Genomic DNA, 23,542 nt, shown 5'->3' on the forward strand with positions numbered 1-23,542 from the left:
GGATTATCATCGAAGTAGGTTATAACGTCCCTGAAGAATAAGAGCATTTTGAGAAATCAGCTTTGTGTTCTTCTTCAAATGTGGCAGTGATTGTTATTCATAGAATATTTAAGGATATTGTTACCCTTTATTTTCATCCACATACCGAAAATGATATATTCCTGCATCTTATTATTCAATAATGCATCTATCTTTGTGTTGATTTAAAACAGTGAAAAATCCCCTTGAAATATATAAATAGTATATAAGTTTATATTTCTAGTTGAAATGTATAATCATAGAAAACTCAAAGCTTTAATCGTCAATTAAACAGCTTTCTGTTTTCAGGTGAGGTGGGGCTTATTAGCTTTATTCCTGAACAATATTTCATCACGAAATTTGGCATAGTGGACCGCAAGCTTATTTATGAGCCACATTCCGTTGCCAACGTTTTGGTTTAAATGCTTTTGTTATGGAGTTATGAGCCCCTAATTACATATTTTCATTAAACAAAGACATTATTTTGCTTTATTAACAATAAAATCTGAACTACGAAGACGTCAAAGAAAAATCGCTGGAAGGGTTTTGGAGTACTTAATGGTGTCATTAAATCGTCATTAAAATTGTGATTGTGGGTACCCAGGTAAAGGAGAATTTTGAGAAACAGAAATCTTTTCATTACTTCTGCTATAAATATTTTGTACTAAATAATCTGCCTTTACACACTTTAAATCTATACACTTTTGCAATCATAACCATATTAACAAAATATTATGTTTAATATCACTGTTAATAATATATTACTACTAAATTTCATGAATATTTGTAGCACCCTCAGTTGCAAATGTGCAACAGAAATTTTGGCGGGTGGGGTTAAAATGTGAAATGACACCCCACCCTAAAAAGGTGTCTGTTACCCTCAGTAACCCACAGCCGAAATACACAACATTAGTGCTGCCATCTGGCGACGATTCCTGCTACTACTCCTTTCCGAGATGTCAGCCCCATGTCGGTAGAGTGTATTTTCCTCGTTTTTTTTAATATTCAGTGACAAGCAAACTTGAGTGGCTCAAAACCAATTAACTGCTCTATACAGAAGATCATTATAATTTTTTACAACATTATACTTGTAGGAGATAAATCAAAGAACAAAACCAGTGATGGGTGAATTTTCAAAGTGAGTAAAACGTTTTTCATTTGTGACAGTAATGTAATGTATGTTCCTTTTTGGATTAGACGATGAATCATTTTTTTATTATTCATAGTTCCAGGAGAGTGAAACTTTGATACGAACTTCTTCATGTGGGACCGACCCTAAAATAATCAAACATAGTTTGCAATCTGTGCACTAAATATTATAAAGAACATGCCTGTGACTTCAATGGCACCTCTATATTGGGTTTGGGTGTAAAGTAACATTTTCATTTTCGTGATAATGATGCTATGTATTTATACGTCTACAGTATACAACAAATATTGACACATTCTTTTGTTAGGATTTCGAAACACCGAGACACGTATAGATTCCGTCTAGAGAAGAGCGATGGTAACTCCAACAAGGTAAAAACACATGGATGGAAACCCATCAGAAGGAGCAATAACAGCTCAACAACAATACATCCTTGTAGACCTGCCCGCCAATAGGCTATCCGGTAACTCCAACAAGGCAATAATATATATATATATATATATATATATATATATATATATATATATATATATATATATATATATATGGTTACGTGATAGTGACCAATCATAAAGGAGCATAACAGCTCACAGATAATATACATGTAAGCCATGTCGACCAGAAACCACAATGGCAAATATAGGATAACTGTTTACTACAATATAATACAAGCAAATGGATAGTGACCAATTGCAAACGAGCAAAAACAGCTATATATATACATAAAATTAACCGATAATAAGTTACATAGCGTCCATAAAAGCCAAACAGCATAAAAAAGTAACAACCCGGACAACGGGTCTGGTGAAAAGAATAAAATTATTATAAGTATGTGAACTACACGTATAAAAATACAGTTAAACATCATCGATGATTTATCACATAAATCTTACAGGTAGTTGCAAATCACATCTGCAACTGAATGAAGAAAATAACCACTTACATAATATGAGCTACAATCAAGGTCAACAAAGTGTATATAAAACAACACCAGAAGGCAAATAACAGTGTTAACAGGTTTATGTACACGTGAAGTAGCAAGTTTATGAATTGAAACAAGTGACACAAAGGATATAATTGCAATTATAAATGAATTTAATTGCTACTTAACAGAAGCACACAGGATGAACAATTCTTCATCAGATCCACGGCTGCATTTAAGAGTTAGTGAATCGACAAAACATATAATTCAACTTGCTAACATAATGAAAAACAAATGGAAATGTGTGATACTGGCCTGATCTAGATGCCATCCCAGCCTTGCTATTGAAAAATCTGCACAAACATTGCTTCAAACGCTTGTGCTGATCAGGGCCCCGTATTTTGAAAGCATTGCGTATTGCGAATTGCTCAAATAGAGGCTACAATGTATTATATGGGACGAGTATGGACGAGTTATGGAATCGAGACACTTGCGCACGTGCGCAACATAGCGAAGCTTTTGAGATACCGGGCCCAGGAGGCATGATGGAGAACAAAAGGTTGCACAGAAAATTCAAACATCAGTAGCGGGCACGGCAAAACAGGCTTCGTTGAGGAATGTGGTAAATCCTCCAAAGGAATGAAATTTGATGAGTGATGTCCATATGATCTTGCAGCCACCAAGTAGACAGACGATAAAATTTTAAATTATAAATTAAGTGATCATCAAGTGAAGCTGATAAAACAGTTTAAGTGGACTCTAACTTAACCGCAGCTAATAACCAACTGGCTTTTACCACTGCTAGTATTTCAATGTCTTAGTCCACTATGATAATTACCAGATGTGCGAGCCTATATAATATAATATTAATATTATATTATGAATGAAGAAAATAACCACTTATGCAATGAAAACGAAAACGAAGTAGATACTCCAGCGCAGTAGACTACTGTAATCATACTGCAAACATGCTTCAAATCTGCTTCGATTGGGGATCTAATTAGCGTATTTGAAACATGCTTCTATCATGCTGCTAATATACTGCATTAATGCTCCTCCTCTGTACAACCCTATGTAATTTTTGAAGTAGAATTGCAGTAGGCTATACTGCATTTCTACTGCAAATATGCTCCACACCACTACTGCGTTAATGCTTCTTTGCTACTTCGATACTACTGCATTTTCGTGTCTATAGACACAGCCCCGGTCACCTGTTACACAATGGCATGTTATGAACAATGTTCCTGAAAGAGTGCTTGAAATTTCTTGTTTGTGAATTTTGTCCCAGCATCTGTTTGAAGTATTGCTGGTTTTCTATCATCAGCTGTAATCGTTTTAAACGCCTGTAATACACTGTCAGCATTTTTTTTTATGTTGATAGCAACAACCCAGTAAAATTTTGAAAAAAAATCAATAAATGTTTAAAAAACATGTCCTTGTAGTTTTTTGATATTGGATTTTGATATTGTGCTGAGATCAGCCCCTGCCATTGTTGATATTTCCGTCCGAAGTCGCGTTTCGTTTCCTTACGAGTGCAAATAATGTAAATGTATATTGGTTTGCCAAAAACTCTCTGATTTATTACGGGTAATTTTTTATGTTATGATATAAATTCTTAAGGTTCTTGTCTGTCTGACCCTAAGTTTTATTGTTATGTTTTGTTTGTTTGTCTTATCTTCATCCTTACCGTTTCAATCGTTTTCAAACCAAACGCATTTTCTTCCATAAAGCTCTTTAAAAGAGTCTGCATGCCGTTTGACCAGTTGTCAGTGGGATTCTGTCTACTTTACCCTCTACAAGGCCCACATATTTATTTTCACTAGATATTCACAGATACGTCTTTGACTAATTCATGGCACATTCTCGTTTGTGAAAAGTGCATATAATTAATATGCGGCTTTGGTAGAGGGTAATACCCCTTAGTGCACATGGGTGGTAACATTTTAGTCACAAATTTCATGATGACAGTAATGATATTGATCTAAATGTTTCAATCAATTACAATTATAGCAGATATCATTTATCAAGATTTTGTACCGAGACATTTCTAGATTCCGATTGGAGAATGCCGGTGGTGGAGATACACAATTGTCTGTGTAGAGCAATGCAGGATAAGCGACTTTCTTAGATATCAGCGTCTAAGTTGAATTCCAGTAACTGTCACTGCGTGATAACCGTTCGGTTTGCGTTCTTACTAATTACGCAGAGCAAGCTTTTACAGTGTTTTGATTAATAATATGCCAATAAGCGGATTCTCCCCTTGAGCGACGAATATAATCGAAGTCTGTATCTGTATCGCCACCCATCAAGTAAACCCAACTTAACGACTTACTTGAACTATTGAACTGATATACAGGAGAACTCCGACAATTTTCTGTTCTGAACTTAGCATTGTCCGGTTAATAACAAGAAAGATTTGGCATAAGAATGCTTTGCATTTTAATCCGGTTTATTACCCTGTATAACACATCACTTATATTGTATCGGCCAAAATCTGTATATAAAGAGATCGCTGCAAGGCGCGATTTAGTACGATATACCTCCGTGGCTTTCACTGACCAAACTCAGAATGTTGAGTGCGTCTGAATTTGAGATCTACGTCGCGCATTTGGAACAGGCGCTTTTACCGCCGTCTCGAGAGAGCCTTCTTTCGCTCTCTGTTATCGCTGTTATAATGAACAGCGTATCTTTGGCAGTCTTGGGGCGCTTGACTAGGCCCCTTACTACTTTTCAAGTCAATTTGGTGAATTTGGCAGTGTCAGACTTAATGTTCGCCACGTGCATGGCGGCAACAACAAGCGTCAATATCTATATTCAGACGAAGATTCCGCATTTCCAAAATCATAGAGTCAGTTGACGGCGCTCCTGTCCTTGACGAAACGACCAACGTCACCGAGAACCCTACCAGTAAGGCACTTGGTGAAGATGCGACCCCCCTTGATTCCGACGAGAATACCCTAGTTGGTTTGATAAACTTAGCTTGCTTTGAGCGGTTTACCACTTCTCTGATGTGTTATTTCACTCTGTTGCCTGTGATGGCCACTACTTCTCTCGTCTACCACCAGCTCACCGTCGTATGGTATCCTTTGGATTTGACCATAAAGAACAACAAGAAACCAACGGTGCTTTTCGTGATCTTGTCCTACCTCATCCCGCTGGTATCCTACTCCTTGGGAATCATCTTCGAGGTTGTTAAGGAACCCAAAGATGGTTGTTTACCAACGCTGATGTCTCAGCCAGTATATTTAGCCGTCAGTGGAACTGTTAGCATAACAACTGTCATAGCGTTCCTTGGGAACACGGTTATGCTAGCCTTACTCCTCTACAAAGCTCGGAAACAGATGACACAAGGCCCATCGAAGATCATGGCTGAAAAGGCATTCAAGACCAGTGTAACTATCGCGATGTTGTGGGCAACCGTCTTCATCCTCTGGAGCACCGGCGTCGTAGCTTTTACCATGGTTTTCTCTTTCGACCTGATCCGTTCGCCCATCCATGAGAATTTCAACATTGTTCATATCGTTGCTATGAACTTGTTTATGCTGAACCCGGTTCTGGACCCTATCATATATGGCCTGCGTATTCCATCAGTCAGAGAAGCATACACCCGTATGCTGTGCTGTAATAACCCACTAAGAGGTAACAACATCGAAGCGCCCATCGCTATAGCTACATTGGATAAGAGGTCAGTAGAATCTCAAGGCACCCGAAAACCGTGTGATTCTTTTGAAGTCGAGAATAATCAGTTGTTTTTGCTTAGGAGAAACACTGTATGAGAGTTAGGCGTGTGGTAATTATTATGTACATCTTCACGCTTAGGGGTGTTGTTTTCAGTTATTGTAATTACAGGCGGAAAGGAAGCAAATTTATTGTTGTGTGCATGCATGCGTGTGTGTGTGTGTGTGTGTGTGTGTGTGTGTGTGTGTGCATGCATGCGTGTGTGTGTGTGTGTGTGTGTGTGTGTGTGTGTGTGTGTGTATGGGGGGGGGGGGGTAAATATTCAGAAAAAAAACATAGTGCTGTAGTTTGACTATATACATGTAAAAGGCTTATTTGAGTATACCTATAACATTTATTCAGTATTTAATGATATACTTTATGAATGAAAACTTTAATGCAGTTTTTATGGTAACCAAATAACTTTTATCCAGTATTTGAGCCTTACGCCCAGATAAATGTAATATTGTAAGGGATGTTACTGTGTGTAATTATTATTATTATTATTATTATAAATTCTGTTACCATATATTCGGTTTAAACAAGTAGACAGGATTCTTTAACCCCTCTCCCTCCTGAGTCCTGCAGGCCTGGCGTGATTAAAAAGCGGAGGACGAAGCAACGCTTTACTTTATGTGGACTTACGCTCGATTTCAAAAACATGTTCTTTTGAAAACATGAAAAATAGGCAGGCATATTTACTGAACTCTTTCAACTAAATTCAACAGGGTCAAAATACAAAACACCTACAAAGTTGTTGGTCTGCAAAACAATCAGGGGCGCCTGAAATCTATGTTTGCAACAATTGTCTATTTTCTAGAGTTATTACTTATAAATGAATATTTGTTTATGTTTATGATTTCAGCTGGAAGCAAGTCAGTAAATACAACATTTAGTGTAGTCAAGTTGGTGATATATACTCTGCATTCTTTGTGTGGTGATTGATATATGTAGTGTCCTCAACAGTTCTTTATTCTAACCTTTTCATGTATATTATGGGGTATCGTAAACATCATAGGCACCGCACATAACAACTGGTAAATATTTATTTGTTTCAGTTGGTTGTTTTAATAGTAACAAACTAACCAAGATAATTTTTTGCACAATGATGTTTTATAACATATGACAAATTCTGTTATCTCTCCTAGACTTTTTTCATACATTTCCAATGTTCGTCAATATTTATTACTGCTAGTTTACATATGATATTTAAAGTTATAAGCAACTAAAATATAACCTGTCATGTTGTCTAATTACAGTTCAATAAATTGATTTTCAGTCAAATGAACTGTTGGTTTGTAATCCTATGTAATGCTGTTCCCAACAAACCGAACACTTCTGGATCTTCACTGGAAATGCTCGACACTGATAAACATATATATATATGTGTGTGTGTGTGTGTGTGTGTGTGTGTGTGTGAGAGAGAGACTGTATTTTATGCCTCAGTAAAATTATGGATTTGTGGTCAAAAGCTTTATTTTTTTCAAGAGTATTTTATTGCAGAGCAATTCCCCCTGTTGTTCTAATTTTCCTGATCATATTTTGAAAACCAAACAACGTGTAAACTTAAAGTTTAAAATTTGCATTGAATGTCCTTATTTACATGCATGTTTCAAATGGGAACGCATTTGAGAAGGTAGCCTTCACAAATGGTTTCACCTCTCTCTGTCTCCTACGTTTTTTAAATAACGTGAGTAAAAACAGTTCATCCCCTGATTCCTCCCACTCTGTTGCTATGTTTTGATACATGTCAAAATAATCTCAAGGTAGGAAACCACTATCTCTCTGTCAATAATAATAATAAATAATTAAAAAAAACTGAATATCTCTCTGCCAGCAACTAATAGTAGACATATTTTCCCGTTTGCAATACTCGAACGGAATTTCTTTTAATTCCCGTAGGTTTTAGTTTTAGTTCCTTTATATCTGTTGGTGATAACAATTTAAGTCACATTTTTCATTTACGTTGTGATAACGCTATGTGTTTATACGTCTACAGTATACAACAAATATTAACACGTACGTTTGTTGGGATTTTGAGACACTGCGAGACACATATAGATTCCGTCTAGAGAAAGGCAGCGGTGAAGATATAAGATCAACGTGAAGGGCAATGCAGGATTAAGTGACTTTCTTGAACATCAGCGTCTGAGTTGGATTTCAAATTATTGTCACTGCTTGATAACATTTCTGTTAGCGTTCTAATCATAGGGGACAGACTTATGCGGTGTTTTAATTAAGGGTAAACCATAAGCGGGTCCTCGCCATGAGTGACGAAATTAATCCAAGTCTGTCATTGTCGTCACCCAACAAATTACCCAAGCATAACAAAATACTTGAACAATTTGATTCATTTGACTCATATTCTGAGGCATCAAAACACACGGACGTACAACTCCAGGCCTCCATTGGTTATGAACAAAAAAATGTCCTCCAATGTTACACTAATCTTAAGATAAAGATAAATTTAGTCGATAAATATATAGAACATAAATATCGGGAATAAATTACCCTGTAAATGCGTCGTTGTGTTAAAAGACATTAAAAGCAGTAAGAATAAAGTTCAAATAAGTTTAATACTTTGTATGAAAATGGAATAAAGCTGAAGGGTAAAATCTGCAAAGCTGCATATAAAACGTTTGCTACCCTTAAAAACTAATAGAAAACATAGAGTTGCTTGTTATAACATTAAAATGGTTGTGCGGAGGCTGGAAACTGTCCCTCATGAAGATCATTCCAACCCCCAAAGTTTCCGGATTCTGGAAAAAAAACCCTGCTCATTTAAACTGAAAAAGACATAAATTCCAACAAATTGTACATGTCGGTCTTGACAACGTGTGATAATAATTAAATTTAACACTAACATTTGAGAAGTAAATAGAGATGAGACAAAAGTGAGACCCGGAAGATTCATTTGATATCTAACAATCGCTCTCTCTTTTGACGTGATTTCCAAATGCGGATAAATAGTGGTTTCCCCGACCAAGAATTGTGTCAGGTGTGACACAGATCGTATTACGTCCGGTGTGACACAGATCGTATTACGTCCGGTGTGACACAGATTGTATTGCGTCAAGTGTCCTACAACATATTTAGGGTTCGAAAATGGGCCCAATAGGAACAGTTCTAAAATACAGGGTGATTCTTTAAATATGTTGCTATCATTATTGACATTGACCAATGTGTTTTCTAACAGGCATCAGTTTGATACCTTGGTATCAAGATGAGTCAAAGTCACATTTTCATAATTTCAACAGGTTTGGTGGCTGATTATTAAAATTCATGGTTATGACTTATCCAAATGCTATGTGATGAAGTGCCCAAAATGAGAAAAGCTCAACTGAACGTTTCTTGTTCGTGCAGCTTTGACCACTTAATTGTCTTTTAGCTTGCTTGACGTGGGATGTGAGCATTACTGGCCGGGATCAAGCCCAGCAGATTGCCATGATTTCTGTGCCTCAGAAAGAGTATAAAATGATTGAGAGCACTTTTTTTCACAAAAGGACCAACTATATTTATTGTGAATAATAATTAAAAAAACAAGCATTTAACTGGACTGTTTCAAATATAATATCTTTGAAATAATTACACATTTGAATGTGACTTGACTTTTATCTGACGCAATTTAAAACGTGATAAAACAGAGTGGTTAAACATAAACGTAAGCATCACGGAGGGCCTGAAGGGGTAGCCCCGCCCCTTTATTTCAACCCCGTCAGTCAAAAGCGCTGGAGGCAAGGGGGGGGGGGTGACCTGTCCTGCTAATATTTTCTGAAAAGTTTATTACCCACTTCATGATTAAATTCGCCTGCCTACGACACATGTATATCTTTAAAACTTTAAAAAGAAGAATAAACACAAATGATTTATTTTCACATATGCATACTCAGCTGTCAGTATTATAATTCTACTCTCTAATAATTAAAGTACAAATGCCAATACAATTCGATTTTCAACTTCTTGAAAAAGAAATACAGAGAAAAAGAGATAGTAGGAGAACATTTATTCCATATTTTAATGTCGTTGTTGACACAACAAAACAGATTACAGTTATTTTTTTATAACCAATATATTATTTTATTATTATCCAAAGATTCAGAAAGTTCCCCTACTGCAATACAATGAGCCACCGTTACACAATCACATAGGAAGATTTGTATAAAACAATAAAATAATGCACAAACATTTCACATAATAATGACCACATTCTAAAAAATTCATTGTATTTGAAACTTTATTTTTCATAACATGAAACAAATCGGACCTCTCTTTACGTATGCTTTTCAGTGTCAAGGAAAGACCGAAGTCCAACTTCAAGTAATTTGAAATGACCACTAAAAAAAAAAAAAAAAAAAAAGCTAATAGCAACATATTAAAAGCCAACAAGGGTGTAACTTTTATTTCACAAAGCAGGCAAAATACCCACCTCTCATCGTTAATATTTAGACACTCTATGGATAAAGCAATATCTTATAACAACTATATTAAATTGACCACTTGGGTTGGGATTATTTGATTTTTGAAACCCAGCAACATTATGGCCCTCATGGGATAAATGCTAAGTTTACAAAATTGCGAAATTTTACAAGAACAACAACTGCTTAATAGTACAAGGCCATCAAGCGCTTTAAAGAGACATTATAAGCTATAACATTAACAAGAAATGCATACTTAAGTAACACAAACAAGTTTAAAGCCTACATCTTCCAGCACATGGTATATATATTTTCAACAGATACCATTAATTCAGACATAATTGTAAATTACTTTACACACATTAATTTGTATTCAAGAGATTACAGCCAAAGTAGCATTGACAAGTGCCCGAAATTGCGAAATTTTACAAGAACAACAGCTGCTTTAAGGAGGCATTGTAAGTACCAGTAATATCATTTACAGATTTTGGTAACATGACTACGTATAAAACCAACCCCTTCTAGCACATGCTATATATTTTTATCCAGATGACATTAATGTAACATCCCGTTAATTGTATTCAGTAATCGTATTCCTCAAAGTTCTCGGTTGTAGTAAGCTGTCAATATGTAAATTGGCCGAAACCCGCCCCTCTCACAACAATTAAGGCATGGATGTTAAACAGTATGGATTCCATCTGAGACGTTAATCATGACAACCTGAAAAAGGCAAATCGATATTTTGAGCCCTTAGGTTTTATGTGAATCTTGCAGCACACCATGGTATAAGACTAAATGAATTGCAATACATATACATACTTCAGAAACACAAGCATACAGGAATGGTATATAAATAAAAAAGGAAACGTTATTCATATGTTTTGTTTTAAATGCAAAACCCCGGTCGGAGTGTCCACCCTTAAGTTCTGGTAGCGTCTCGAATTTTTAACTGCTAACCTAAAAGCATTTACATATAGATATAAATTGGCATGGAAGTATGAGAACATTATTAAACTGGAATTTTAGAACTCTTCAAGATGTGCGCACGATGGCTTTATGGGGAAATGGACATACGAATTTAAAGTGAAAATATACTTGGGGTTTTGTTACTGCTTACGAAGTTGCTGCAGGAGCCTGAGAAACTCCACGTCTAAATTCCAATGCCTCATTCTAAATGTGTCCAAAACACCACTTACCGCTCGGTATCATGTACAGTTGGTTGGCCCATGGCCCACCTTCTCCGTCTGATTGACAATTGGTAGAAGGCCCGTATTTCATATATGTTTCCTCGGCGGTACAAGAGGAGCCACACCATCCACTTTTCTGCACGACAAAATACTTGTATCCGCGACTCTTTGCAGCTTGGTAGCATTTGTCGATTGGGTACACTCTTGTCTCGTAAGGACCGTCGAGGATGGGATCCTGACCTTCTAACGTGGGAACTGCCCTGTCTGCCTTGTCAGCCCAGCAACCCAATTTTATATAACCTGTAAAGATACAAGCTGCGCTCGGAAAATTGCCTCAATTGTCATGGCAGTCGAGCACCCCAATTTCATATAATCTGTAAGAATTCAAGTTTTGCTTAGAATGCGTTAACATCATTGGAAAACTCGGGTTCACGTGCGTGATTACTTTCCCCGTTAACAATTCTTAGGTTATGCTGTCAACCATGGTGACTGGCTTATACTGCCCTATGTATTTACAATTATGGAATGTGAAAACTCCATTCATCGTGTGTTTATCTCGGGTCAATTTCGTAACAATGTGATACCTGCACGAACAAGATTTTTTGAGGAGATTTCTGCCCTTTCTAAGTCACACTAAGGTATGTCCTACCCCAAACTGCAGATAAAATTTCTCACTCAGTAGGCAAATTATGCTGTTTCAACGTTGAAACAATGTTGAACTTCAACGTTGACAACGTTGTCCAACCCGTTTTCAACGTTGGTCCATTGGCCATTGATCTATGTCACTATGTCTGCTGGGTTAATTTATTGATATAAATAAAAACGTTTTTGGGTTCACTCTATTGATTTCTAATTATGACCATCACGAATTAAATCCTATCTTTTTGAACAGGTTCTGAACAACAGGTCATCAGATGACACTTTCGGTAACAGTTTTGGAAATGGAAACTTAATTGCCAGGACTGGTAGATTTTTACGTAAATGAGAAAAAGAGAAACAGAACTGAAAGTACGTGATATTATACCCCCAGGAATACATCATAATAATTATGATGTATTCCTGGGGGTATACTTTTTAGCATTTCGGGACGTTTGGTTACTGGAAGGGAAAATCATTAAATTGTCCGAAATATTTAATTGTCTGCTACTTGTCCATTTCCAGAATACGTTAACTTGACCCTTTCTGATGGTTCTGTTTCCCAAATTTGGAAAGAGATCAAAGTTGATTTTTGCTAAGATACCTGGTTTCTTTTAAACAGTTGAAACTGTTACTGTCAATTCCCAATTTCCTATGATAAATGTGCAGAGCCACCGCCACTTACTGCTTGTTATCATATACAGTTGGTTGGCCCAAGGTCCACCTTCTCCGTCAGATTGGCAATTAGTTGAAGGTCCGTGTTTCATATATGTTTCCTCGGCGTTACAAGAAGAGCCACACCATCCACCATTCTGTACGACGAAGTATTTGTACCCGCGACTCTTTGCAGCTAGGAAGCATTTCTTGATTGGGTTCACTCTTGTCTCGTACTGTCCGTCAAGGAGGGGATCCTGGCCTTCTAAAGTGGGAACTGCCCTGTCTGCCGTGTCAGCCCAGCAACCCAATTTTATATGATCTGTAAAAATACAATCTGCGCTCAGAACACGTCTAAAACAATTCGGACCACGGTTACACTCCCTGTTTAAAATATTTGTGTTAAGCTGTCTAGGGCGTAGGCAGATTTATGAAAATGACGTTTTACAGTGCAGACCCCCACCGTACCTATCTGGGTACTGGTAGCTGGAGAAAAAACGTCATCTTAACAGTGTCTCGTTTCAAATACATATCAGAAGGGAATACAATGTAAATAGGTACAATTGAACTTTTTTTCCTTTTTAGCATTCAGGTTGTTGCTTACTGCAACATGAATCCGCTACGGCGACCATCATGGCTATGGTCAGAATAAAACCAACAGAGTAACTCGGCATGGTGTACTGCAAACTGGCAAAAGACTTGATGTGGTCCAAAGTGTTCCTGCAAAATAGAGAAAAAATATGACGATCACAGAGGACTACCTACTAGTATATATACACAAACTGGCACATATACTGTATTACCCATACAAAAATTAGACTCTGTGATACTCTAAAGGACAGCCAATCGGACTCAATCAATATGAATGCTATCAGACCTTTATGGGGGTCCTTTGGGGAAAATGTCCTATAGTTAATTCTATATGGGGCACCGTAGTGCTGTTAAAAAGCTATAGTCTGGATAGAAAAATATTCCTTTGGACATATCTATGAGAAGGCTACAACGAACATTCTACAAGACTCATTTTAGAAATCCTATCTGTATGGCTTTTGGTTTTTTCATTAGGAATAAAGCACACATGTAACTTAATGTAAATTTTATGGATGGTTATAAGAACATGGCAGCAGAACTGCCAAATGTACAGACAAAAACAGGTAATGATGCACAAAATAGATTCTTTTGTCAGTTGTGATGCAAGTAATGCCTTACAGCAAAGTCAACATCAAATTGAAATTTGTATAGTTTTAATGATGTATCATAGATAAAATGGATATCCAGCTAATATAGGGTTCATGGACACGGGTACTGAAAACGCAATTTCGTGAGAATTTTGATTTAACAAATATGCCTTATTTCTTTGAAAAAAAAATCAAATTAAGTTAGCTCTCCAACAATAGCTGTATTTTAGACTTAAAACAATTCTTGTAAGTTTTAGTACCACAGTTTCATATATACTGTTATTACGTCATCGCACATTTTTTCAATATTTATATAATATTGCATAATGCTTGACTGCACAAACACCAACAGTATTTAACTTTTTTTTTACGTGTAGCAGAAATCATAGGATCTTGCATGTTTGTGCACACTGATATTTCTTTTATGTACCTAATACTACAATGTAACTTTTCCATGGGTAACGTAGGTATCGTTGATTTTTTCAGACCTAATCTTATGTGAAAACATGTTTTGGAACCACGCTTGATACACACGGTATATACTTTTTATCCGGATGCATAGTTTGATAAAAACTAAATGCTATGTATTTGTATGTAATTTTGATTATTGTTGTGCTTTATTTTTAAGGGCCTAATCTTTAACTTCGAGTAAGGTATACGTATCTTTTATTTGGTGCCACATGTTGTTAGAAGATGAACTGAGCAAACTGTTGCAGTTGTATGTTTTTAAAATTATGACGCAGACCTCTATAAATATAAGCATGCTGCAACCACAACATGAACGTTATGGCAATGGTATAAACTAAATTGGTGTCAGTAATGTATGTATCGTTTTGGGACATAAGATAATAATTTCTACTGCATATTGCCAGAAGAACTAAATAACGTGCACATGCATAACCATATGGATACTGGATATTTTTATCACTCAATTACATACTTTTTTGATGAATCAAGTTAATAAAATTTTAATCAGCACTCAAAAATAACAATGTATGTATTGATTTTGGAAGATTAGATTATAATTGCTGCCCAAAGAACTAAATAACGGCCATATAACCATATGTGATGTGCACACAATCATTTTACCGGATAAAAATTTTGGCCATGGATACGAATTTTAATTTGTATATAACTTTTTTTGGAAAAGAATGAATATCATTTTACTTCTAAACACTGCCTTTGGAACAGTCCGTACAAGAAACCCTGTGGAATACCCTTTTGAAAGTTCGCAAAGGAACTAAATAACTTGTTTCGGCATAAGGCATGGAATGTAATCAAACAAATATTACACCTTTTTAATCTTGTTCAGCGGCTTGATAACTGAGTTCAACCATTCTGATTAGAACCAATTTTTTTTTACAAATTATTACAAATTTTTCAAATTACAAATTTTACACATTTTTACAGAGTATTTTCTGATGTTCATATATAGGTATGGGACAATAAAAAAAACTTGCAAAAGTGAGAATAATCTTTGGGGACATTTTAATTTGACGAAGAAATGCGACGCTAATGATGAGCCCGTGATTCTAAAGTAATGGCGCAATGGCAATACCAGGTTTAATGCAGGTTCTTCTGGCAACAATATTGATGATGATAAGATGAGTTCGGGCATCAGTGGGACGGATTAGACCCGTGGACTTGTCAGGAGGGGCACTTTCAGCCACAGCTTTCCTCTGGAGTAGTTTAAATTAGTTCGACTTGAAACGCCAAACCATCTGGCAAAGTCGGTTTTCTCGTACGTAAGTATTGCAAAAAAAAAAAACAAAAAAAACAAAAAAAAAAAAAAAAACACATAAACCGTGATGTACTGGAGAGTGCAGAATCAGATAATCCTCAGTAATTTTTGCAAAGGTGAAGCAAAAAAAAAAAATACATAAATAAATAAATAAATAAATAAATAAATAAATAAATAAATAAATAAATAAATAAAACAAACAAACAAACAAAAAACATAGATTGGCCAACGGCATCAGACTTACCTTAATAAAGGTGAATGATTTTCAGTATGTTTGCACTGCAGTTCTTTTGGGCTTTACAACATCATATTGAGTTACAGGTGCTTATATTACTCTAGTTTTGGGATTGCTGAAAAACGTGATTGAAGATGTTTCATGATTTGTCATATGGATAATTGCTCCTAAATGGAATTAAAATGGTAAAAAATGTTGATCAAGGCATGCGACCACATCGTCAATGTCTGAAAAAACAAGATTTATACATGTATTTGAAAAACAAAACTCATTTTTGGCACTTAATTTTTATTGCGTTGTCCCGTGTAATTACCTCAAAAATGCATTAGCAACTCAAATTTAGTCCTTTATTCAATACACTACATGTTTATAATTACATCCACGTTCATTACACGCTCTGTCTCTCGCCATTTAAACTTTTTCAGCTTTGAACAATTCTTATGCGTGTTGTATGCATTAAAACCAATAGCACATGGAAGTCTGTGTGAGTAAAAGTAGCCTTATAACATGAAACAAATCCGCCCTCTTGTGATGCATGTTTTTCAGCATCAAGGAAATACCCGAGTATAATTTCAAGTAATTTGAATTGAAATTGAAAGCAACATGAAACAAATAATAGCAACATATTAAAAGCCAACAAGGGTGTAACTTTTATTTCACAAAGCAGGCAAAATACCTACCTCTCATCTTTAATATTTAGACACTCGATGGATAAAGCCATATCTTATAACAACGATATTAAATTGACCAGCTGGGTTGGTATTATGTGTTTTTTGAATTCCAGCGGGATAAAGGCCAGTTTATTGACAAGTTTCTAAAACTGCGAAATTTTACTAGAACAACAGCTGCTAAATTATACAAGGCCATCAAGCGCTTTAAAGAGACATTATAAGCTATAACATTTACAAGAAATGCATATTTAAGTAACACAAACAAGTTTAATGCCGACATCTTCCAGCACATCGTATATGCATTTTCACCAGCTGCTTATAAGGGGCATTGTCAATAATACCATTTACAAGAAATGCACATTTAAGTAACTTGTTATATATTTATACCCAGTTGACATAAATGCAACATCCCATTAATTGTATTCAGCAATGGTAGTCCTCAAAGTTCTCGGTTGTAGTAAGTTGTCAGTATGTAAATTTGCCGAAACCCGCCCCCTCGTCACAGCAAGGCATGGATGTCAAACAGTATGGATTCCAGCTGAGACGTTAATCATGACAACCTGAAAAAGGAAAATCGATATTGTGAGTCCGCAGTTTTTGTGTGCATCTTGCAGCACACCATGGTATAAGACCAAACACATTACAAGACATATACTTCTGAAATTCAAGGATACAGGCACCATCCCATAACTGACATACAAATAAAAAAGGAAACGTTATTTATATGTTTTGTTCGAAATGCAAAACCCCGATCGGAGTGTCCACCCTTAAGTTCTAGTAGCGTCTCGAATTTTAACTGCTAATCCAAAAGCATTTACATAATGGTATAAATTTGCAATGCGTTATAAGAAAATAATTAAACAGCAATTTTAGGAATTTCTTCAAGATGTGCGCGCGTTGGAAAAAATGAACATAAGGATTAAAAGTGAAAAGAAACCTTCGAAGAAAGTTATTACTGCTCGCAAAGTTGCTGTAGGAGCCAGAGAAACCCCACGTCTAATCTAAATGTGTCCAAAACACCACTTACCGCTCGGTATCATGTACAATTGGTTGGCCCACGGTCCACCTTCTCCATCCGATTGGCAATTGGTAGAAGGCCCGTATTTCATATATGTTTCCTCGGCGGTACAAGAGGAGCCACACCATCCACCGTTCTGCACGACAAAATACTTGTATCCGCGATTCATTGCAGCTTGGCAGCATTTCTCGATAGGATCCTCTCTTGTCACATAATTTCCGTCGAGGATGGGATCTGTACCCTCTAAAGTGGGAACTGCCCTGTCTGCCTTGTCAGCCCAGCAACCCAATTTTATATGTCCTGTAAAGATAAAAACTGCGCTCAGAACATGTCTAAATCAATAGAAATCTTGGACCACTTGCGGAATTACACTCACTTTCTAGTGACTAAGATTAGAGACGAATTTGAAACTTCATTTATCGTGAGTTTATCTTGGGTCAATTATGTGACAATGTGATGCCTGCATGAAAAAAGAACATTTTCCGTAGGTTTCAGCCATTTTTAATCACACTAAGGTATTTCCTATCTAAAACTGCAAATGAATTTATTGTGTTGCGAAATCACCTTTCCTATTCTCATTCTCATACTCAAGACAGTGTATAAATTGTCTGGAACTTTGAAGAGAAACTGAACAACTGGTCTTCTTTCGGCAACAGATTTGAATATGGGATGCTTTTGTGATAGAAGTAAATTATATGTTTGCTTTATAAATACCTAAACGTTTCTTTAAATAAATTACCAGAAACTGACAGGTTTATAGTAAATGAGAAAAGTAGAGAACTGCGTGATATATTGATATATTCCACGGTGTATATCACCTGAACTCATCATTTTTAACATTTCAGGATATTGCATGGTTACTGGAGGGGGAAAGTATTGGATTGTCCGAAATAGTTGTCTGCTACTTGCCCAATTTTCTGTATCATTTTTGTCATTTCCAGCACACGCTAACTTGACCCTTACCGATGGATCTGTTATTTAAATTTGGAAATAGATCAAAGTTTGTACCAATCCTGATTTTGTAACACTTTAAGATATAGATAAAATATATGCAGGCTTTATCCAATGTTTTGTTTTTTTATTGTTTTTAATTTCAAAATACCAAAACAGCTAGGATACCGGGCTTCTTTCAAACAGTTGAAACTGTTGGTTTCAATTGCCAATACCTTCCCAAGACAACTTCTTTTTAGTTCCTATTCTAAATGGGCCGAAACACCACTTACTGCACGGTATCATGTACAATTGGTTGGCCCACGGTCCACCTTCTCCATCCGATTGGCAATTGGTAGAAGGCCCGTATTTCATATATGTTTCCTCGGCGGTACAAGAGGAGCCACACCATCCACCGTTCTGCACGACAAAATACTTGTACCCGCGATTCATTGCAGCTTGGCAGCATTTCTCGATAGGATCCTCTCTTGTCACATAATTTCCGTCGAGGATGGGATCTTGACCTTCTAAAGTGGGAACTGCCCTGTCTGCCGTGTCAGCCCAGCAACCCAATTTTATATGATCTGTAAAGATACAAGCTGTGCTTAGAAATCGTCTAATTCAGTGGGAGTTTTGAATCACAATTACTCTCCTGTAAACAATGCTCTGGTTAGGCTGTCAAACACCCCATTTCCATAGATTTTTAGATTGATCTATCCCTGTCTAACTAGATTACTGTCAGCTTGGCCGGGTTAAGCGTCTGTCCCGCCTACTAAAAGCTGTAAGGGGGTAATTAACTATGGTGCCCGCTCGGCTGACTGCAATTTAGCGTGAACCCCCAGGGAGTTAGGTCGATCTAAAACTTAATCTTTAGATCGATCTTAATCTCTGGGAAAGCGCCCAAAGGCACAGACTATTAATTTATGAAAATGGCATGTCTTACAATGGAAACACCCCACCGTGCCTATGTAGCCACTAGTAGCTGAAAAAAAAAAAAAACATCTTAAAAGTGTTTCTTTTCAATTACATGCCAAAAGCGAATTTAATGTAAATAAGATTAATTTAAACTCTATTCTTTTTGATCATTTCAGGATCTTGCTTACCGGTACTAGAATCCGCTCCGGCGACCATCATGGTCAGAATAAAACCAACATAGTAACTCTGCATGGTGAACAGCAAACTGGCAGAGCTGGAGAAGAGACTTGATAATTAGTACAACAGTTCCTTATACTGTTACTACTTGGGTACGATTTCGGATATTTTTTCAATATTTATATATTATTACATAATGCCTGAATAATCGCCAACAATATTTAATTTTTTTCTACATGTAGCATGGTTATTCAGAAAATGTAACTGGAAAACAGTTCCAGCCAATATGTAAAAAAGGAAAATTCAAAAAGAGTCTCATGTTCTTAGTTTGGCGGGGAAAAGCAACGCAAATGATAAGCCTGTGATTGTAAAGTAATGACGCAACGGCAATGGCAAATTTAGCGCAGGTTTTTCTGGCAAAAATATTGATGACGATAAGATTAGTTCGGGCGCCAGTGGCACGGAGTCGACCTGTGGATTTGTCAGGAGGTGCACTTTTGGTCACAGCTCTCCTCTTTAGCAGTTTAAAAGTTCACTTTGAAGCGCCAACCCCCCCTAGCAAAGTCGGGTTTCTTGAGGCCTATAACATGAAATGAAGCTATCTAATCCCTAAGACCTATGTCAGTCGGTCCTGGCATGGCTTCAGCTATATAGCTTGGTGGAGGTCAGATCTCATTTGCCCCAGATATTCTAGGGCATGACAACCATTTTAGCAACCCTGTATTTCTTGACAATATTATCGTGAACTGCTATGAAAACCTTTGCTCAATTAGAACATCAAGTTACATTATCTATATATGATCAAGACCTTATCAAACTTTAATGTTTTACCTCCTCAAAAAGCGATGTATGAGAGAGGGAGAGATAGTGGTATGTTGAGGTCATGTGCGTAGCATAAAACCTAATGATAAGAAGTGACATTGCTATTCATATTGTATCGACTATAATTGAATCAAATCAGCATGTTGGTCATTCTTGTTGTTTAATTGATTAAATAAAAGCATTTAGCCTTTAAAAGCATTTATGAAGTCTTTAAATGAAGTCCTTAATGTGCCCTATTACAAGATGTACGTAAGAATTGCCAAGAACCCCACCACATAAACCATGATGTACTGGAGAATGTAGAATCAGAGATTACTCGGTAATTTTTGCAAAGCTGAAGCAATTTCAGAAATAAAAAAGATTGGTCAACGGTATGCGACTTACCTTACTAAAGGTAAAGGATTTTCAGTATGTGCGCACTGCGGTTCTATTGAACTTTACAATATCACATTAAGTTGCCTACTGTATGTGACTCGAGTTTTGGGATTGCATGCAAATGCGATTGAATTCATATCATGATTTGTGTAATGGATATTTCCTCCTAAATGGATTTAAAATTGTTTGAAAGGCTGCTCAAGGTATGTGACAACATCGTTAATGTCTGAATAAAACAAGATATACTTGCACTGAATTTTGATTGCATTGTCACCTGTATTACCTCAAATGTACATTAGCAACTCAAATTGAGTCTTTTATTAAAACAATATATGTTTATAATTACGACAACGTGTTCATTACACGCTCTGCCTCACGCCATTAAAACTTCTTCGGCTAAACAATTCTTACGTTTAAAACATTTCTGCCTATCCTTTTCTTACAATCGTATGTAGGGGAGACCGGGGCTAGTTGGACCCCGGGGTAAGGCCCCCCCATCAAGTCTTTTTAATAAAGTTACTTTAAGATACTGAATTATTTCATTTGGACTCACTGCCGACGCTTTCTTAGCACTATTGGATACGGATACTTTACGAAGTGATGTGATCAATTCTTTTACCCCATAGTTACTTTGTCATAAATTGTTGGGGGTCCAACTTACCCCGGGTCCAACTAGCCCCGGCCTCCCCTACCTCTTGTAACATTCAGTATTATGTACGTTTTATTTTCATTAGTTTAGGCTTTTTCCTTGTATTTGCATTATGTTTTCATTAAATCTAGATTTTACGTTATATTTGTGTTGTATACATTTTAATTAAAAAAAAAAAACAATAGCACATGGAAATCTGAGTGAAATGGAACCTTATAACTTGGGAAAAAAATCACAAGTCTATTGCTCTGCTCGTTGTTGAGTTTATAGTCACAATTTTTGGTGAATTTTGTATCAGTTTATTATTATCATCATTATTATTATTATTATTATCATTTTTATTGTTATTATTGTTGTTGTTTTTGTTGTAGATGTAATTGTTATTGTTGTTGTTATGTAGATTGACAATAGACCCAGTGCCAGCTGATTTGATTTTCATAGGTATTACATTATGGTTGGCGATGTTAGAATTTTGAGATATCATTTCAGAAAGACGTCTACGAATTCGAAGATAGAATACGTGAAGACAGAGTACATGAATGAAAGAAAGTGTTAGACACAAAGCCCATTAGTATTCTGTTGGTGTAACAAAGGGCTTTGTTTATAATCACTATACTTGTACTTACCTTAAGCTATACTTAGTCGATACTCTCAAGACTGGTTGATTGTGGTTGGTTTTTAATGCTCTTTATTTCCAAAAACAAACTTAAATACTGGAACAATTAAAACGAAATAAGTAACAGAAACAAAAATATAACGAATAATCTAGTTTTAATGAAAACACAATGCAAGTAAGTCGTAAATAATACTGAAAGGCACACGAAGTACATACAATAGTGAGTAATGCAAAGTTTAACATGGTTGAGAGCAATAAATACCTTGTTCTCCGACCAAGCGAGCTATCGTAAGAGATCCCGTTATCGTTACTGGTACGTTGCCGAGTGTAAAAGTAGAGAGATAGAGAAAAGTGAGGAAGAGCACTGGTGTATTGTTAGTTGTGGCAGAGGCATGGGACGGTGCGGTTAGTTCTGTGCTTAATACGTTCTTATTCAAATACAGCGAGAGAGAGGAGAGAGAGAGAGAGGAGGAGGAAGAGAGGAGGAAGTTTACTACATGTAAAAATCAACAACAAAAAAAAAAAATAATAATAACAATAATGCAAAATTGAAAGAAGAGCAATATATATATATATATATATATATATATATATATATATATATATATATATCGGACGGTTAAAATATCCCTTTTGTAATAATCTAATGCTAACATGAATGCTAACATTAATTGTTTACAGCACATCGACTTTGATATTAGACTGCTTCAACAACCTTATTTTCTAGAAGCAAAAATATCATTGACGTCTGATGCACCTGATCCCAGTATCGCTCACATGTCATGTCCATGTTTCGAATGCTGTTTGAATGCCGTGAGAATATTTAGAATGCAGTCATAGTGCAGTTAGAATACTGTTCAAATGCCATTCGATAATTTTCCACTTGAAATGAGCAAAACATTCGAGCCGGCCACAAGAATGGGTAAAAATATTTGGAATACACTCAGAATTTTTAGAATGTTCTTCGAATATCCTGGAATGCACAAAGAATTGTATTTCAGACGCCATTCTTAATTATTCCGCCTCTAGTGTGACGGGGGTATAAAATCCCGCCAGAATGTTTCGAATGAGCCTCGGATGTGCTGAAATTTTAATTTTGCCAGCAATCGAACTACACTAGTACGCCATTCAAAGTATATTCTAAATATTCTTACTGCCTTCTGACAGTATTATAAATATTCCTAGTTTTCCCACTACATTCGAACTGCTTTTGAGAGCTAATATAGCCGAAAGTGCACCAATCATTCCAGGCGAATTCAAGCGCATTCTGAGTATTCCAACGGTACTCTTACAATAATTAAGGTCAATTTGAACTTTTTCCTCGAATGTGGTGCGAATTTTAAAAATTCTTCGTTCAGGCTAATTCTTCTTGATTCTTGCTGATTCCGAATAAGTGTGACGGGGGTATTAATGTAATACAGTATTAATGTAAACTAGCACACATCCATCAATCTTCATGTCTGTATCAGGCACATCAAGCACAATCGCTGCACAGGCCGGTGAGACACCTGACGCA

General features: G+C 36.3%; 2 protein-coding genes across 2 annotated transcripts; both read right to left on the reverse strand.

Annotated features, from left to right (window-relative positions):
* Window positions 1–9,595: 9,595 nt before the first annotated feature.
* LOC147761220 (uncharacterized) lies at window positions 9,596–13,413 on the reverse strand. The gene is made up of 4 exons (XM_087016043.1): window positions 13,304–13,413; window positions 12,731–13,021; window positions 11,419–11,709; window positions 9,596–10,942 (listed from the first exon to the last, which is right to left on the reverse strand). The coding sequence occupies exons 1-4, from the start codon at window positions 13,371–13,373 to the stop codon at window positions 10,929–10,931; spliced, it is 666 nt and encodes a 221-aa protein (XP_086872169.1). The 5' UTR covers window positions 13,374–13,413; the 3' UTR covers window positions 9,596–10,928.
* A 2,711-nt stretch (window positions 13,414–16,124) lies between these two features.
* Window positions 16,125–22,385, reverse strand: LOC106170882 (uncharacterized). Its single transcript, XM_087016044.1, has 5 exons — window positions 22,289–22,385; window positions 19,576–19,661; window positions 18,766–19,056; window positions 17,552–17,842; window positions 16,125–17,084 (listed from the first exon to the last, which is right to left on the reverse strand). The coding sequence occupies exons 2-5, from the start codon at window positions 19,637–19,639 to the stop codon at window positions 17,071–17,073; spliced, it is 660 nt and encodes a 219-aa protein (XP_086872170.1). The 5' UTR covers window positions 19,640–19,661; window positions 22,289–22,385; the 3' UTR covers window positions 16,125–17,070.
* Between the last annotated feature and the right edge of the window lie 1,157 nt (window positions 22,386–23,542).

This window comes from Lingula anatina, chromosome 6 (genome assembly GCF_051362555.1).
Source record: "Lingula anatina isolate TDL-2025a chromosome 6, LinAna3.0, whole genome shotgun sequence".
NCBI lineage: Eukaryota > Metazoa > Brachiopoda > Lingulata > Lingulida > Lingulidae > Lingula > Lingula anatina.

Excerpts from the sequence above, each read along its gene's own strand:
- LOC147761220 (XM_087016043.1), bottom strand. The coding sequence starts at position 13,373 with ATGCCGAGTTACTCTGTTGGTTTTATTCTGACCATAGCCATGATGGTC. Across the intron at positions 13,022-13,303 it reads CGTAGCGGATTCATGTTGCA|ATCATATAAAATTGGGTTGC; the intron begins GTAAGCAACAAC and ends GTATTTTTACAG. Across the intron at positions 11,710-12,730 it reads ACTGTATATGATAACAAGCA|GTTATATAAAATTGGGTTGC; the intron begins GTAAGTGGCGGT and ends GTATCTTTACAG.
- LOC106170882 (XM_087016044.1), bottom strand. The coding sequence starts at position 19,639 with ATGCAGAGTTACTATGTTGGTTTTATTCTGACCATGATGGTCGCCGGA. Across the intron at positions 19,057-19,575 it reads CGGAGCGGATTCTAGTACCG|ATCATATAAAATTGGGTTGC; the intron begins GTAAGCAAGATC and ends GTATCTTTACAG. Across the intron at positions 17,843-18,765 it reads ATTGTACATGATACCGTGCA|GACATATAAAATTGGGTTGC; the intron begins GTAAGTGGTGTT and ends TTATCTTTACAG.